The 17,167-nt window shown below is 30.0% G+C and overlaps 1 protein-coding gene across 1 annotated transcript; it reads right to left on the minus strand.

The window, feature by feature from the left end:
• Window positions 1-3,057: 3,057 nt before the first annotated feature.
• On the minus strand, window positions 3,058-15,565 carry LOC111632185 (alpha-aminoadipic semialdehyde dehydrogenase-like). The gene is made up of 7 exons (XM_023376549.1): window positions 15,326-15,565; window positions 14,835-15,113; window positions 10,735-11,040; window positions 10,450-10,626; window positions 10,168-10,374; window positions 7,149-7,241; window positions 3,058-3,468 (listed from the first exon to the last, which is right to left on the minus strand). The coding sequence occupies exons 1-7, from the start codon at window positions 15,356-15,358 to the stop codon at window positions 3,349-3,351; spliced, it is 1,215 nt and encodes a 404-aa protein (XP_023232317.1). The 5' UTR covers window positions 15,359-15,565; the 3' UTR covers window positions 3,058-3,348.
• Window positions 15,566-17,167: the final 1,602 nt, after the last annotated feature.

A 17,167-nucleotide genomic window follows, 5' to 3' on the forward strand; every position in this document is an offset into this window, starting at 1 on the left:
GAAATTTGAATTTGCCGAGTGGAACGCTTTCGGTTAATCGGCATTCGGATAATCGATGCTCTAGTGTATTTATATATAAATAGCATATATATTATGTAAAAAATTAATTATACAGGATGTTTCATAAGGCCGTTCTATAGGAAAAATAATTATAAAAGCTAATGTTTAAATCCTGTTGCATGTAGTCATGCTACGCCGAAAACTGCAAGCGTAAAGTATGACGTAAGTAAATAGCACATAGTTGTTCTTTATTATTATTAATGGTATGGGAACGTGTATTGTTAACAACGGATTTCAGATTATCGTACGTTTGACACTCGGTTCATTCGATCGGACTCCCTATAACCGGAAAGTTACATCCAACAAAAAATAAATATAGAGCCAATTTCGGATATATATATATATTTAAACTTCGCTTTAGGCCATTCCTTATACCATAGTCCGAGCAGCGAAAGAATAAACATGAGTCAGCCTAAGCTGGAAGTATCTGTAAGATAAAAGGAATGGAAAGTGACGTAGAATTGATACATGATCTGATTTTATTATTACTCTTAATTCTAACGATACTCAAACGTTAATCACATACCTTCTTCCAATCCACTCAAATAACATAGACCCTTCCTGCTCAGACTAACCCATGTCTACTCTTTCGCTGTGCAAACTATTACTAATCAACACATCTCACAATTTTTGATAAGAATTTGCTTCTACTCACAAGTATAGATCATAAGTTTTAGCACAGTCGTGTCAAAAGCCATAGCTTTTTCTGGATAGAGGCAAATCTAAACCATGGATTCAATCTAAATTTTGTTGTTGTTTTTTTTTTATCTACTGAAATATTCTAATTTTTTCCTATAGAACTGGATTAAAAGAAATTCTATATAAATAAATTACAAATGTATTCGTACACTTTGCAGCTTAAGCGAATTGAATCTAACCCCGGAAGAAAGGAAAAGTCGAAATAAACAGAGAAGAAATTCGTGGAGTGGAATACCCGTTCCCATTGACAAATCGTCGAGGAACGCAAATACCAATAGTAGTCGCTCGTCCAAATCCCAACCCGAACTCATTCTATCCGCTAACGGAAGAAATCTTAGCGCCAGCCAAAAACTACCCCCTTTGAAATCCGAAACAGCTAAAAGCAAAAAGAAAAATAGCAGAAAGTCTGCAAGAGGACAAACAGATTCTTGAATTCTAATTTAAATGTAAAATAATATATATTTTTCAAATATATATATTTTGAATTGAAATGTAAGAGACTCGATTTCATTAAATTCTTCAAATGTTTATATTTCCAATAAATTCGGATTTTTAAAAAAAATTTTTGACTCCTCCTTAGGAGCGGCTAGTTGGCGAAGAATGGAGACTTAACATAAGAGACAGGACTGTAAGATTAATGGAATAAGGCAATTCAGAACGTGGACAATATGCAGGGCTGTCAAAAACTTGTATGAGGTCCAAGGGTAGAACAACCTGCAGCCATTTTTTTTTACAAATGACATACAGTACGTTGCTTTTTATTACTAAACAAACATTCTGCTTTAAAAGACTTATTCTGTTAGTTTACTGATTTTGTGAGCCTGAGTTTTTCCCAGGTTCTCTCTCTACAGCACTGGTTATATGCAAGGGGAGTGACTCCCGGAAGGTCTTTTCTTAGAAAAAGTGGCCCTTATTTAGATGTTAGATGCACAAAGAAAACTCAGAAACTCCACTTGGCTAACTGGTGACACCCTACCCGAGACAGACTACCACAGTTTAGTGGTTTTAGTCACATGGTTACAGGGAGCACTGTAGTCCTAGACAGGCATCTTTATCGCCTCGGCAATCCAGCCATTTCAATTAGGAATAATCAAAAAGATAAATCTGGTAAAATTATAATTTTTACTTTCTAGGCTCTGTCATATATAACAGAGGAAAAGTATGGAGATAGGTCAAAAAATGACTTCACAAGATTTTTACATTTTTGGCTTAGGAGACCTTAAAATGTTGAGGTTTTTTTTTCCTGTATATATCAGGGGTCACCAAACTACTGCCCGCTGCCACACTGTGCCACAAATGAGCTAAAATATAATTATTTATATAGAAATACCATAGATTGTAGATAAACTTACACTTATTTTAATTTTTTCTACATAGTAAGTAAAAATGCCAAAGTTGGTCCAATCTGACAGTAACATAATTTTTAGGAAAATCAGTGAAATAAAAAATTCAGCGACTTTGGATATCAGAGCGCTTTTTGTGCAACACTGTAGGTACTACAATGAAGTTTCTAAGAAAAGCGATTACAAGCTTGCTGCAGTGATCGTGTTTGTGTATTGGTAAATAAATATGTTGGTTTTCTTTATTTTTTGTGTATTCAGTATACTATATTGAACAAAATGGTTATGCAGACTGCGCTCATCATTCTCCCAGTGATCTGTCAGCTGTCAAAAAAGTTTGGTGACCCCTGCCTTATCCAATTGGCCATCTGGCCATCCATATTTTCTGTTATTCAATTTTTTTTAATTATAGTGTCGTCATGGATTTTTATTTTGCTTTGCTATTTGATTTCGATTTTGCTAGTTGTCATCCTTTGTCAGCTTTAAATGTAGTTTATCCTCAAAAAAAGATCCAGGATTACATGGCAAACACAGGTAAGTTTAGCCTATTCTCCATAGTTGGTAAACCGTGAATACTGAGGCAAAGTTACATTTGATATTAAACTAATTTAGAACTATAAGAGAGAAACACCTATAGTATATTGTGATAAATGAAAAAAAAAAAAAAAACCACCACACTTTCAAGTAGGGACATAACTTTGGATGAAATGCAACTTTTGAAAATAGACTGACTTAATTAACTGCTGACATGCTACTTAGCAGACATTCCTCAGATGACTGGAAATATGTATATTTTGAGTTGCTGTTTTCAAAATCTATTATACTGATAGAATATAGTATCGATCTCGATTTTATATTTTATATGTAAGAAAATATTTGATAAAATATCATTTGATTTGTAATAAATCACAATCACATGTTCACAATAATAGAAATGTGTAATTATATATTTAAAATCTTTTGTAATCATTGAATATATTTAATTTCAAAAACATTACAAAAATTTTGGCAGTTCACCAAAATTTGGAACTTTTGGCATGATTTTTAAATGGCAAAAACTGCTTATAAACCATAAAAAGTTTTAACAAGTGAAAAAATAGTTTTGGTTTTTGTATTTTAAAAAAAAAAAAATTTTTTTTAAATATATTTAACACAGATAAAAAAATATTTTAACACAGATTTCAAGGCACTGTTGTTATACCTTTAAAGGGATTGAAAGGCAGGACTTGACAATTCATTCATCCCATCTTCATTCAAATTTGATTCCCTGAGCTAAGGGAAGTTCTTTACTGTAATTGATAGTGCAAGTGGATCGTCTCATGTACTGCTTCCAAGAATCACTGCCACTTTCTCTTCCACCACCAGTATGCTAAATAAATACAGATACAATACATAACAAGAAAGTTAAACTAATATGAATATGATTAGAGGAGCATTTAAAAAGTTAGTAATACTACTGTATTCCAAAAATTCATATTTTTCATTACAATAATCCCTCAATTTATGAAAGTTTACTTTAATTTGGTTGAAAAATTTTTATTTTAAATAATCAATTTTACTTTTTGACATATAAAAAAATATGGAAATAAATATTAGTTATCATCAATAAACTCTTATACAGATATGTTTAAAAATAGTTCAGTTAAAATTTTTCTATTCCAGTAAGAGAAAAATACTGTATTTGAGAATATGGAATGGCTTTCTACAGTTCCATTCATGCTGTTTTCGTGGAATAAATTACTCACGTAAATAGAGGAATTACTGTACATTTATATCAATAAACTAAGTATTCAAAATTATGACACATTATGATTGTTCATTAAGTTACAATCTGCTATAAAAAGAAATTTAGAAATCAATCATTCAGGCATGTAACAACTCACTATCTATAATATTTTGATTATATAGATTGTTATTCGAAAATTATTAATAATAAATGTGAAGCACCATGTGCGGTGACAATTTTCAAAGGGACCATATGTGAGAAAACCTATTTTTAATATATTATAACAATTATTATTTAAACACATGGTAAAAAATTCATTTTGTTTGCACATTATTGGCACATTTATTTTACTTTCCCAGCTCTTACATTTCAGGAAAGAAAAATATTAATAAATTACAATCAGTAAAAAAATGACCCCCCAGATTTTTACATTTTTGGATTCAGAGGACCTTGAAATGTTGAGAAATGCGAAAACTTCAGGATTTTCTGTATGTATGAATGTTATTGTATGTGTGGGGGACATGATTTTGTTTACCATCTTTGAAGCTTAATAACTTGCGTCTTTTGTCAAAACTTTCTGAAATTTTGCAGGGAGATTCATGTATTAGGGGATTGATGCTATTAAATTTTGATGGTTAAGGGGTGGGGAGATAGAGGGGGTCATGTCATATCATGAACAGCTTGGACTTAATGATGATTAAATAAAATAGAATACAGCAAGGAAATTGTGATTGTCTTCACTCTGCTGTGACAATTCACCTAAATCAGATGCATCATTCTCAGATTCAAACTGCGTTATGTTTCGCTGTGAGGGACCCACTTCTCCTAATGAGTCTCCTTCCATGTTGAATTCAAAGCTTTCTAATCATATATACAGTAATACCCCAAACTTACGCAATAGGTGGGATCGAGCGGTAACCACGTAAGTCGAATTCGCGTAAGTCGGGGTATAATTTTGCATATAAATACATACAAATAATTTTTAATTGGGGCCGGAGACTAAAGAAAACAATAATTTAGAAAAAAATGTTTAATAAAATCTTAGATAATACATATGTATAACAAATTAGGCCTATATTATTTTACAATTTTTCACATTTACTTGATTATTACGCCATAATTTTAACATTGTTTCCATCTCAGCGATAATACTGTGACGTTTACGAATGATGCTTGAATTTAAAGATTGAGCATTTTTCACAGCTTCGAGAATTTTTTCTTTGCCTTTTATAATTGTTCTGACCGACAATTCCGGTAGATCAAACTTCTTTGCCAATTCACAAATTTTCATTTTTGTATCGAAGTCTTTAATAATGGGTACGTTCGTAAAGTCAAACGAGTTAAACGCGTTAGTAACGAATCGTTCGAAAAGTCTAACGAAATAGGAATAACGATGACGTCATTCTCGCTTAACTCGTTCGACTTTACGAACATACCCAATGTTAACTTTACATTCCAAAGATAAAGTTTTTCTTTTCTTGTTTGATGCAGAAGAATTAGTTCTACTTTGTTTGGATGACATAGTAGAGTCTCTCGAGTCTCCGTAGATATAACAAACACAGAAATAAATAACACAAAATAAACTGTAGCTGTGTGGATTCTGCACGACACATCCGAACATGTAAGCTGAACAATAGTGTGGGGGGAGTGAGTAATCAAGGGTTGCATGGCGCTCAAACAAAAGACGAATCTACGAGATTTGAGAATCGCGTAACTCCGGGTTCGCGTAAGTTGGGGTATTACTGTACAGTTTTTTTAAGTAGATTCACACTTTAGATGAAAACTTTTAAGTGTTTTATGATAATAGAAATACAAAAATCACTAATGCAATTTTGTTTTCAATAAGCACAAGAAACAAAATCTCTTATTACAGAACTGCCTGGATGCACACCAAACACTACAGTATGACAGGAATACGTCTGAAAGCTAGTTCTGTCAATGAGTCAACTAAAGGAGCTCTTGAGGGATGTTCAGGTAGGTTCGTGGAAGAGTTGAATGAAACATAAAGTAGGGGAGGAAGTTGGAAAAAATACACTAAAAAATACATATTTTTCAAGTGAAAGGTTTCAAACACAAATAGATTAAAAATAATACTTAGATAGTACTTCAAGAAATTTAGAGGACCACCCTAGTCCCCATAGTCCATTTTTGGCACACCACTAATGTGAAGCTCTTCTAATACGTAATTTGTCAAAATCATTTACTCTTCTCTTTATATCAAGTTTTAAAAGTGAACTTTAGACAGAAAAAAGTATAAAAAATTCATTCAACAATTATAGTTCAGTTTGATAGGTTATCACCATCAATATCAATTACATCTCATTATCTTTGGTGCAAACTTTTGATCCCATGAGCATAAAATGGCTATTTGACATTTTGTATCAATTGGTTGACCTTTGTTTACCTGTGAACACTAACAAATGCTTTGAGATGAGATCACAAGTTTTTGTTGCATTGTGATCACTTTTTAAGTGACAGAGCAACAGTGCATGAATGTGTTCTTTTGAAAGTTCATATTTTCATTGTTATAATAGCATTTAAATCACTAACACACAACAGTCTAATAACCATCCAATTCTGCGATCATTTAGCTTAGGTTAGATTTCAATGAGATATCTAGGTTAACCTTTCTCTTCAAATAATATTAAAATCATCATTTAATAATTTTCATATTACTTGAAAAGAAAATATCAAACCATAATTTAATTTTAATTCATTTATTGGCTTAACTAGAAACTCTGTACAGCATTTTTGTGCAAAATTTTGAGAAACATTTTTCTATACAATATTGTGTTATAAGTTACTGTGCCTTTTTTGAGCATCCTAAGATGACAAGCCTAAATAACTTGAATATTGTGCCAAAGCTCAGGCTTGATTTTTGCCATTTTTAATGGGAAGCTTGACAAAATTCTGTAACACCTAATTGATCAATGTCAGATTACTGAAGCTGTTAAACTATTTTTTAAACAGTTCTAAAATTAGAACATTATAACATATGAAGAGATTCAAATTCTGTAACAATATAAATGATTTGAATCTTTCTCGCCTGAAGATTGCCTTTCAATAAGGATGAAAGCATTTGTGAAATTAAATAGTTTGCTGGAATCATTAACTAATAGACTACACCTTACAATCTGAAAATGTGGCTGAATTAATAACAATAACTTTCAAACTTTGCAACAAATTTATGAATAATTTACACCTTAAAATAATGCTAAGGAAGTCTGAAAAACAATGTTTCTTCTCAACTAATAAGCTTGTAATTTCTCTTGTAAAGAATGAAGCTATAATAAAAAAAAAAACAGGATCTAAATTTTAATTACCTTTTCTCCTCCAAAGGCACCACCTATTTCTGCTCCACTGGTGGGTATGTTGACATTGACAATTCCACAGTCAGAACCTTTGGGACCAATCCACTAAAATTGACAAATATTTCAGAATTTATTCTCCTGAACATCATTTAAATAATGTTTTTCACATTTATATTGACTATTATAACACTACTACATTAGTTGGCCAGAAATTATAGTTTTATATTCTATAAATTCTGTAAATTCACTGAATAAATTTTTATTGTTGAATTGATTCATATTGTGCTTCTTTATAATATTTCAATAATCACAGTAGCAAAGAATAATTTAAACAAACTAAAACTGCAAAAATATCTGTGCCTCAGAACTGCTAGACTCAAGTAATTAAAAATTAATCCAGTTCTTGATATAAATAAATTATCTAAGCAGTCTAGATCAAAACAGGACATAATTCTTCCTTTACTCCTATAAAGATTTTCAAAGATAATCTTAACCTTCATTTAACTATTTGCATATTATTTTCCACAAAGTAAAATAATATGCAAGTAGTTTATCAAGTAATTAGCTTATTAAATATTATATTTTAGTTTTAAAACTGATTTACACACTATTTTTGAAAATAAAGTTTTTAAATAAACACACAATATAAATCTGATAGTAAAAAAACACATGTCCACTGAACAAAGAAAAACAAGACTCAAGTGCTTAGTCTTGAATTATGCAAGGAGCAAAAGTGAACACACTGAGGATATTATGTGGTAAGAACTTATTTAATGAATGATCTCAATAAGAGAGTTCACACTAAATGTTATCCTTGACCTCCCGATTGATTCTTTAATAACATGCCAAATGAGTTCAAATCCTGCCTAGGAGCAAACATATTTTTCTAGTCTAAATATTTCTTTCTTGAATAGACATTTATATAATAAATTTATTGTTTATTAACCATTTAAATTGTTCAGTTAGCTGTTCCATTTGAAACCTCAAAAACCTGTTTATATGCTATGGATAAGAGAAAAAACTGTGTATAAAATAAAGAAATGAATAAGTTTATACTAATTTTTTTTTGTAAGTTTTATTAACATGAAGATCATAAAAATGGTCTTTGCAGCACAAATTAATTATTTTTTAAAATCAATTCAAATTCATTCATATTCTTTGAAGTTAAAATTAATTTTTTAACTTTTTTAATCTACATTTACCAGCGTGCATTTCTACATAGATAAAAGGTCGAAACAACCCAAGAAGGTATGATGGTAGATAGAAGACGTCTGTATGCCACTAATTCCTTTTTAAAAAATTTTTCTATTTTTTATTGGATGTATTTTTGTGTTTTTAAAAGGACTTTTTGGTGGCCAGTCGCCAAGAACGTATAGTCTATAATACAAAGATAATAAATGGTGGTTCCTTTTTTAGAAGGACTTTATCTTCAGATATTTAATTAATAATAATGCATACAATCATTGAATATGGAAAATCTTGCTTTTAAATAATTTGGATTAAATGGTCAGAACTTAAAATCAGTCTTAAAAATAATTCTTTAATAAGCTTGAGACTGAAATTATCTGCATTTATTATTGTATTAAAATGCTGAAATCCAGATATAATTAGTCTAATACTGTTTAATTTATTTAAAAATAAAGCCTTACTCTATATGTAATAATTCCCATATTCTGCAGAAACTCCACAATATACCCTTTGCATTTCTTAAAAATAACAATCATTGAAAAATATAAAATGCAAAATATACAAATTACCTAACATAGATCAGGAATTTTGTTATAAATATCTCACACTATGTAGGTTGCATACATAGTGTAAGATATTTATAATGTAGTGTGAGACAACTGTAGAATCAAAGAACACAAATTTGATGTCTAGGAAATGAGAGTTAATACAGTTCTAGTTGCCTTTTCAGCCCATCCTAACAATGAGATAATATAGGACCAAGAAAAATAATTTAAGAAATCCCATTTCTTATATCCAATTTATACCCATTACATTATTATGTATGTAATAACAATTATTTATTATCCTTCAAATAATATGCACATTTTTATTTTAAACACTACCTAAAATTGTTTGTGAGAAAGTTAGTTCTCCAAAAAAGTAGTTTTTTTAATATAATCTGAGAAAAAAATGGTTCATTCATTAATGCACCAGTATTTTCTAGTTGCAGACTAAGGATTCTATGTTTAAATATTAAATTCTTACATTTAAATATATTTAGAACACATTATGTTACATTCAGTTATTGACTAGACCTAAAAGTGATCGTACTAGGATTGAAAGCACTTGTAAATCAGCAAACACTTTTTAATTTGAAAGGTTAGCTCTATTAGCCAGATAAATTAAAGTTATTATGAATTCATTTTTTAAACTCTTCATTTTTAGCACACTTCACAGTAGTGGAGAAGTGCTTATGTTAGGACTTTTGTCTATCTGTCAGATTCCATGTGTATGCACAATGACTTCACTTTCGTTACCTAAATGTTGTGTTCCATTCAATCCAAACGTTGGAAATTAGACTTATAACTTAAGCCTAAACTTGATCAGCAAGAAATTACCAATGTTAGGCATAGGAGTTACCTAAGTATTATGTTCTGTTCAAGCCATTTATTGCACATGCCCATGCACAACAACTACTTGATCTATTTCCTTATTATTTTTAGCACGCTCCAACGTGCTAAAAATAATAAGGAAACTCTCCAATAAATGATCAAATGACTATAGCTCCACTATAGTCATTTGATCATTTATTATGCATATCTACACACATGTGCAAAAGGGAACTGAACATTTTCGTTTACAGTCACTATAAGCTATAGTAAAAACTACTCGGTATTGTATAAAATTAAATTTTATAATAAATTTAATATAATAACAATAATAAATTTATTTTTTAAAATATTTGATTCACTTTTGTAGCGCATGCTTTCAGATAGGCTTCACCAGTCTTGTTTTATATTATATTCAAAATTTAATATCAAAAAGTTATATCAATAAATATACACACAAATAATTTACTAACCTTAAACACATTTCCAAGATTTTCTGTAAAGATACTGCTAGTAAGACCTTGTTTGACTTCATTATTCCAAGCTATAGCTTCATCAACGCTTTTAGCTTTCAAAATATAAACAATTGGAGCAAATGTCTCTTTGTGAACAATGTTTGCATCATGTGATAAACCAGATACAATTGTGGGTTCTACAAAATTTCCTTCTCTATCAATTTTCTAAATTAATTAAAAAGTAATAAGAGATATTCAGCAAAACAATAATAAAATGCCTAATTGTATAAAACCTTATACCTTTCCACCATATTCAATGACTCCACCTTGTTTCTTTGCCTCTTCAATGGCTGCAAGATATTCATTAACTCCCTGTTTCGTATGAAGAGGTCCATACATCGTTCCAGATTCAAGTGGATCTCCCACTCTAATTTGGGAATATGCTTTCTTTAATCTATCTAGGACTTCATCATATACCTGATAAAACAAATGTTGAAATTTTTTATTAATGATATTTCACATTATATTAAAATATATCTTATTTCTGACAAAGAAAATTTATGAACTTAATTACATATAACTTGCCTTTTCATGAGCAATGATTCTTCGGGTTGTTGTACACCTTTGACCAGCAGTACCAACGCAAGCAAAGAGAGCAGAGCTCACCACCATCTTTATGTCAGCATCATCTGCAATAATAATTGCATTGTTTCCTCCTAATTCTAAAATTGTTTTCCCAAATCTTTGCTGAACATTCAGTGCCACTTTCAATCCAACTTGAGTGCTTCCAGTAAATGATATCAATGGCAATCGTGTATCATTTGTCATACTTTCACCAACATCAGGTCCCCCACAAATTAAAGAACAAATGGCTCCAGGCAAATTATTTTTCTAAAAAAAAATCATTTTTGTCAAAATTTCTTTGATAAATTTTCATAAGTTATTGATACTACTTATCAAATAAAATTTTTTCACCATTTTAGTTTCTTGATAAATTTGTATTAAAATATAAAATAAAAATTAATGTTCAAAATATTATCAATAATTTATTTATACAATTTACAGCAAACAAAATTTCTGCTTTATTTTTTATTTTAGATTTAATAGAAACTTCATAAATTATAAATAAAAAGAAATCAATTATATGAGAAATTGAAATAATGTTATTCCCACATCAACTAAAATTCAATAATTAGTTATAAAACAAATTAATTGTTGAACTTTTAAATACAAGATTAGTCAAAACCAATTAGTTGGAATGGATTATTATTAGTGTTGTAACGAATAGTATATTCGGCCTCAGGCCGAATACCGAATATTTGGCCAGGAGCGTGGCCGAATAGCCGAATATTCGGCTTGATTAACGCACATATGAAAATTGGTGCGCAAACTGCATTATGGCATCTGCTCTCTATTGGCCTGCTGTCACTACGCTTCGCCAATTGCGTTAATTCTTGGCAGTTGTAGCGGACAGACAAGAGTGTCATGGAAGTATGTGATAAATGATGATATCAAATGTGGATAACAATGAAATGACCTACACGTGTAAATAACGGAAAAAAGAACAGAGAAGGACCGCGAAGTGAATATGTGAAAACAAATATGAAATTGAGTCGATAACATAATCGAACAAGTCGAGGCAGCTTATTGGCATGAAATTCGCGGCCGTCAATGCCAAACAATTGTTGTCAGAGACTTCGGAAAGCTAAATGCTTGTAATGAAAGTCACTTAGCGTGCACGAGCAAAAGCCTGGGGCCGTTCGGGCTATCAAGCTGTCTCAAATCTGTGAAATCATAACTCTGACTTATATCGACGTCCTATCTGTCTCTTTTCTCCGTTATCACCAGGCTGTCATGTAATTGTAAAATGGGAACTCTACGACGGAAAAGTGATGAATCAAAAGTATCATGAGCGTGTATTATGATGTATGCACAGGCATACATGGATTAGAGTGATAGAGGAAAGAGAAAGGGAAGAGCAAAGACAAGTGCTTAAAAAGAAGGATAGGCAGGGTCAGACCCTCAGATGTGCGAGGATTCTCCAACGATAGACGTGTACGTATGCTGATCTTTGTAACTATAAATTGTGAATACAAGTAACTAATATTATTTTCTTTTTTATTTTGTGCATGTTACAAGTTATAAATAAATATAAACAAACAACAATAACTCAATAACATTAAATCTAAATAACAAAATGATTAATTTACTATGTTTTTGTTATTTATTACTCCTGCTTTTAGGTATTTGGTATTCGGCCGAATAGTGATTAAATATTCGGTATTCGGCTGAATAGTGAAAAATAGGCCGAATACCGAATAGTAACCGAATATTCGTTACATCATTAATTATTATTATTATTATTATTATTGCAATTGCATTCATCATATTTTTAATTTCATACTATATCCTACATAAATATAACTTACATTTAGCAAGTGTATGCTTATAACAAATTTTAAAAAATTGAAACAACTGTCTCATAACTCATTGACAAAAATGTTAAAGCAATAAAAATGTCATTCTACTGTTCTGAGGGATAATATTTTAGTCTGATCACTCTCAAATTTTGATCCAGCTATGTTAGATGCCACTTCTTGCCTGCCTGGTTGAATTCATAATGAAAATGAATAAAAATCTTTATTAGTCTCCATAGAAAGAAAGGAAAAAAATTGTAATCTGTGAGGCTGTAGAATGTCCCAGTCAGAGATCAAAGTTATTTTAAATTTCACACATTCCACAAATTTACAACAGGAATAACATAAATGAAGTACTGTATAATGTTCGTGTGTGTGCAGTGGATAGGGGATGAAAGAGGACTCATTTTATTTTTTATCTGTTTATAAAGGAAAATCTGCATACAATTATCCAAGAATGTAAGGACATTTCTAACAATACAAAAATAAATAAAAGTCTCAAGTGTGAGTTATTGGTCCATATGAATAAAAACCAAGGAAATGCTAATAAGCATAAGGTAGAAGTAAAAACTAATGCTTCAAATAAAAGGTAGAAGCAAAAGCATTTCCACTGGTATGAATAATGATTACCTTATACTTCCAAGCAAATGCTTTTGATAAACAAGTAAAAAGTTCTCGATGTGCATATTATGACACAATTAATCGTCTAGTCCAGTGTCTGCCAAACTGTATGGGCGGCACACTACTATGCCACAAGAAATTCCAGATGTACCATGAAAGATTTAAAAATATAGGTAAAAATGTGCGAGGACACCATAGACTGTCTAAGAGTGAAAATAAAATTTTCAAATTCTATATTATATTGTAAGTCTAGATGATGAAAAATCATCTAGACTTACGTTAATTAACAATGATTTCAGCATTTTTAGTTATGCATTATTTAATTATTAAATAATACATAATTATTAAATAATTAATTAGTAATAAATTTTAATACTGTATATACTATGAAATGCATTAACTTAATTAAAAAAACATTCTGATGCTGAAAACATTATTTTACCAGCCTTGGAAATTGCCATTGGCACAATGATTAATGAAGAAGCCATCAAACAAACTAAGACCATTCCTTTGTCAACCCACAAGATTTCTCATAAAATTAAAAACATTTCACGAAATATTGATGATCAGCTTCGCAAACATTTCACTGAAGCAAAAAATGAACTCAAAAACCTTACAAATCGATGAAAGTACAGACATCAGCAACAAAGCTCTACTAATTACATTTCTGAGAATAATCAGAGGTGGTAAAATCATAAGTCAGTTTTTCTTTTGCTGTGAATTGAAGGAAAGAACAAGAGGAAAAGATGTCTTTAACCTGGTAAACCAAAATGTCATATTGAGAGGAATGAGGTGGCAAACTTGTATTAGCATTTGCACTGATGGCGCTCCATCTATGCATGGTAAAGACATGTAATTTAATTACATAATCTAGCTTATAACATGTTTTATTCCCTATTCTGGGATTAAGGTAATCCAATTTTAGAAAAATGCCTAAAATAATAATAGCTGAGATGATGAATATCTGAGAATTTTCTAGAATGAATATATAATGATAACGTTTTTGTGCAAACTTAAAACAAAGATTTTATGCATTGAATTCAATTTAGATTGTTCTGACAATTTGTCAATTAACATTTAACCTAAATTGTTATCAATTTAATCAAGCTATAATGTTGTAATTTTCCTACATTATTTGAACTAACTTCATGTTATTTTATCTACTTTAATAATATTTTTACTTATGAAGTAATTTAATGGAATTCAACTGTCTTCTAACTGCTGAAATTTTTGGTTAAATTAAACAAACACACTTTTCATGTTTCAGCATTAACTTTACACATCAAACAAACATTTTTGGCCCGATTTACAGGTCTGCCTCAGGTTAGAAGTCATCCAAAGATGAAGTAGTTATGTTGCATTCTAAAGTGGAATAATTCAAAGCTCTTTAAATTATTCTAACCTTCTAATATTTGCTCAGTGTGTAAAGTTAATACTGAAATGTACAAAAAGTGTATTTGTGTAATTTTATGGTCAAATAACAGATATCCAACATTATTTATTATTTTTATTAAATGATGACAAACTTAATAGTATTCATGATTTATACTTATATTTGAAGAGTTAATTTTGATATAATTTTGTACTTTATGATTGATTATTAATGTCTATGTTTAATTACTAAAACTTGGTAATGTAAAATCTTACCTCTAAAACAGATGATAAAATTTTAATTATAGCTATACTAGTCAAAGGAGTTGTTCCTGCACTTTTCCATATCATGGTATCACCACAAGCCATTGCTATAGCATTGTTCCAACCATACACTGCCACAGGAAAATTGAAAGCAGTGATGATGCCAATCGTACCAAGAGGATTCCACATTTCTATGAGAGCATGACCAGGTCGTTCAGATGGAAGAACCTTCCCCTCAATCATTCTGGATAATCCAACTGCATAATCGCAAATGTCTATGTATTCTTGAACCTTTAAAAAAATTTATTTTATAATTTTGGATAATTGGAAGATTTTTAATAAATATAAATATTTTAATCTATATATGTAATTAACCAAGTTATGGTATGGGCCCAAAGAATTTGGCATTATCATTTGATTATCAGTAATTTATAATTTTGGGCTTAGTTTACTATATAATTAATATTTTGATTATTCTACAGGATCAATTAAAATATACGTACCTCTCCTTCTCCTTCAGGTAATATCTTACCCATCTCCAAAGAAACCAATTTCCCTAATTGAGTCTTCTTTTCTCTTAACGCATGTCCAATCTGTCGTATTATTTCACCACGTAGAGGAGGTGGTACATCGACCCAGGTCTTCCAGGCTTCATTGCAGACTGTGACGGTGTCATTGTAATCTTGAACTGTTCCTGAAATCACCTCAGCAATTGGTTTCTCATTTGTTGGAGACACTGAAGTAATTATCTAATAGAAAAATTAAACAAAATACATTTTAGTATGTTTCACCAAACTTCATAATGTACAGTATAATTATCTACTCTCTATTGTCTATGATAAATTATGAGAATTTAGGTAAGATTCAAACTTAGATTCTCAAAGATGATAGGCTAATAGTCTATTGCATTGATATCTGATTGACTTATATTGGAAATTAAACCTGCACAAAGTTATTGATAGCAAATTCAGGGTAAACAATATACATTTATTTGTTAAAAGAATTGCTGAGATAATTTCTTTTCTATTAAAGTGCTTAAATATTTATTTAATAAATTACAAGTTTAAATCAATATGAACATTGATAAACTATATACATAAGATTCTTATAAACAAAGCATTTGATAAAAACAAACAAATGACTGTATTTTTGTGAGTAATACCCATAGTATTTAAAAAATGAGTTGAAAAGGGATGTGGATTATACAATGGGAAAATTATATGCTGATTTTAAATTGCAATTACAAAATTTGCATGTATGAAGCAGTTGGCTCCACAGACATACAGGGTATATGATGAAGATTTTTGCAAAGGTTTTACTTTTGTTCTAGCAATTTTTTTGCATTATAAACTGTCATGGGTTATATATAATGCTCTTTTTATTAAAAAAATTACTGATGGTATGCATATATAGTGATTAAATATATAGAATTTTTTTACTGAGTAACTGTTGGTACTATGTACAGTATCAAGCTATCAATACTTCTTATACTATCTGATAACAACATATCAGTGCATTCTGGCTGAAAACTAGTCTTGGTTATATATTTAAAAATATGGGAAGGCACAGAAAAATATAATAATTATTATTTTAATTGATATAGCAATAGCTTTTACAAAGGAGTTAATGAAAAGTTACAAAAGTTTTAGTGTTTGAACAAAAAAGTTATAGAATTTATAGTGTTGTCATCTAGTAAATTAATATAGTTAAAATCAGGTCCATCAATTGATTTATTTCAGAAAGCATTTTGCACAACAAAAACAGATGATTTACCATATCTGCTATAAGCATTTTACAAAAAGAATATTCAGTGTTATTCAGTATAACAATTCTTTTCCCTTTAAAATAATCATATATGTATTTAGACAAAGCTGAATGAATAATGATTTAATTTTATAATTTATATTAGACAATAAATAAACAGATGGACATATAATAGGGATATTATCCAATATTTTAAAATCATATTTTTTCTAATGAAAATAAAACAGTTAGCAAAGGATATCCAAGATTGTTTAACAAATTTTTAATAGTGGTGGGCCACAACTCATGAGATGTCATACTATTGGGTAATGAGAGTTTGTTATATATCAATTGTCTGTAATCATTGCTTGGTAGAGCAATAATTTTATTCCAGAAAAGTAACAAACACAGTGATATATTAACAGCCAGAGGTGGCCAATCCAATTCAATTCTTATCATAGGCTCTGGCACAAAATGATTTAAACAAAAAATAATTGTGTTTTTTCAACTTTGTCTACCAACAATCTTCCCCATATAGGAAATGCATATAAAATAATCTAATTAGCTCATTAGATAAACTATAATAGTTAATAAGACATGAG

The sequence above is a fragment of the Centruroides sculpturatus genome, unplaced genomic scaffold (assembly GCF_000671375.1).
Source record: "Centruroides sculpturatus isolate CEXI.00-Female unplaced genomic scaffold, Cexi_2.0 scaffold704, whole genome shotgun sequence".
Taxonomy (NCBI): Eukaryota; Metazoa; Arthropoda; class Arachnida; order Scorpiones; family Buthidae; genus Centruroides; species Centruroides sculpturatus.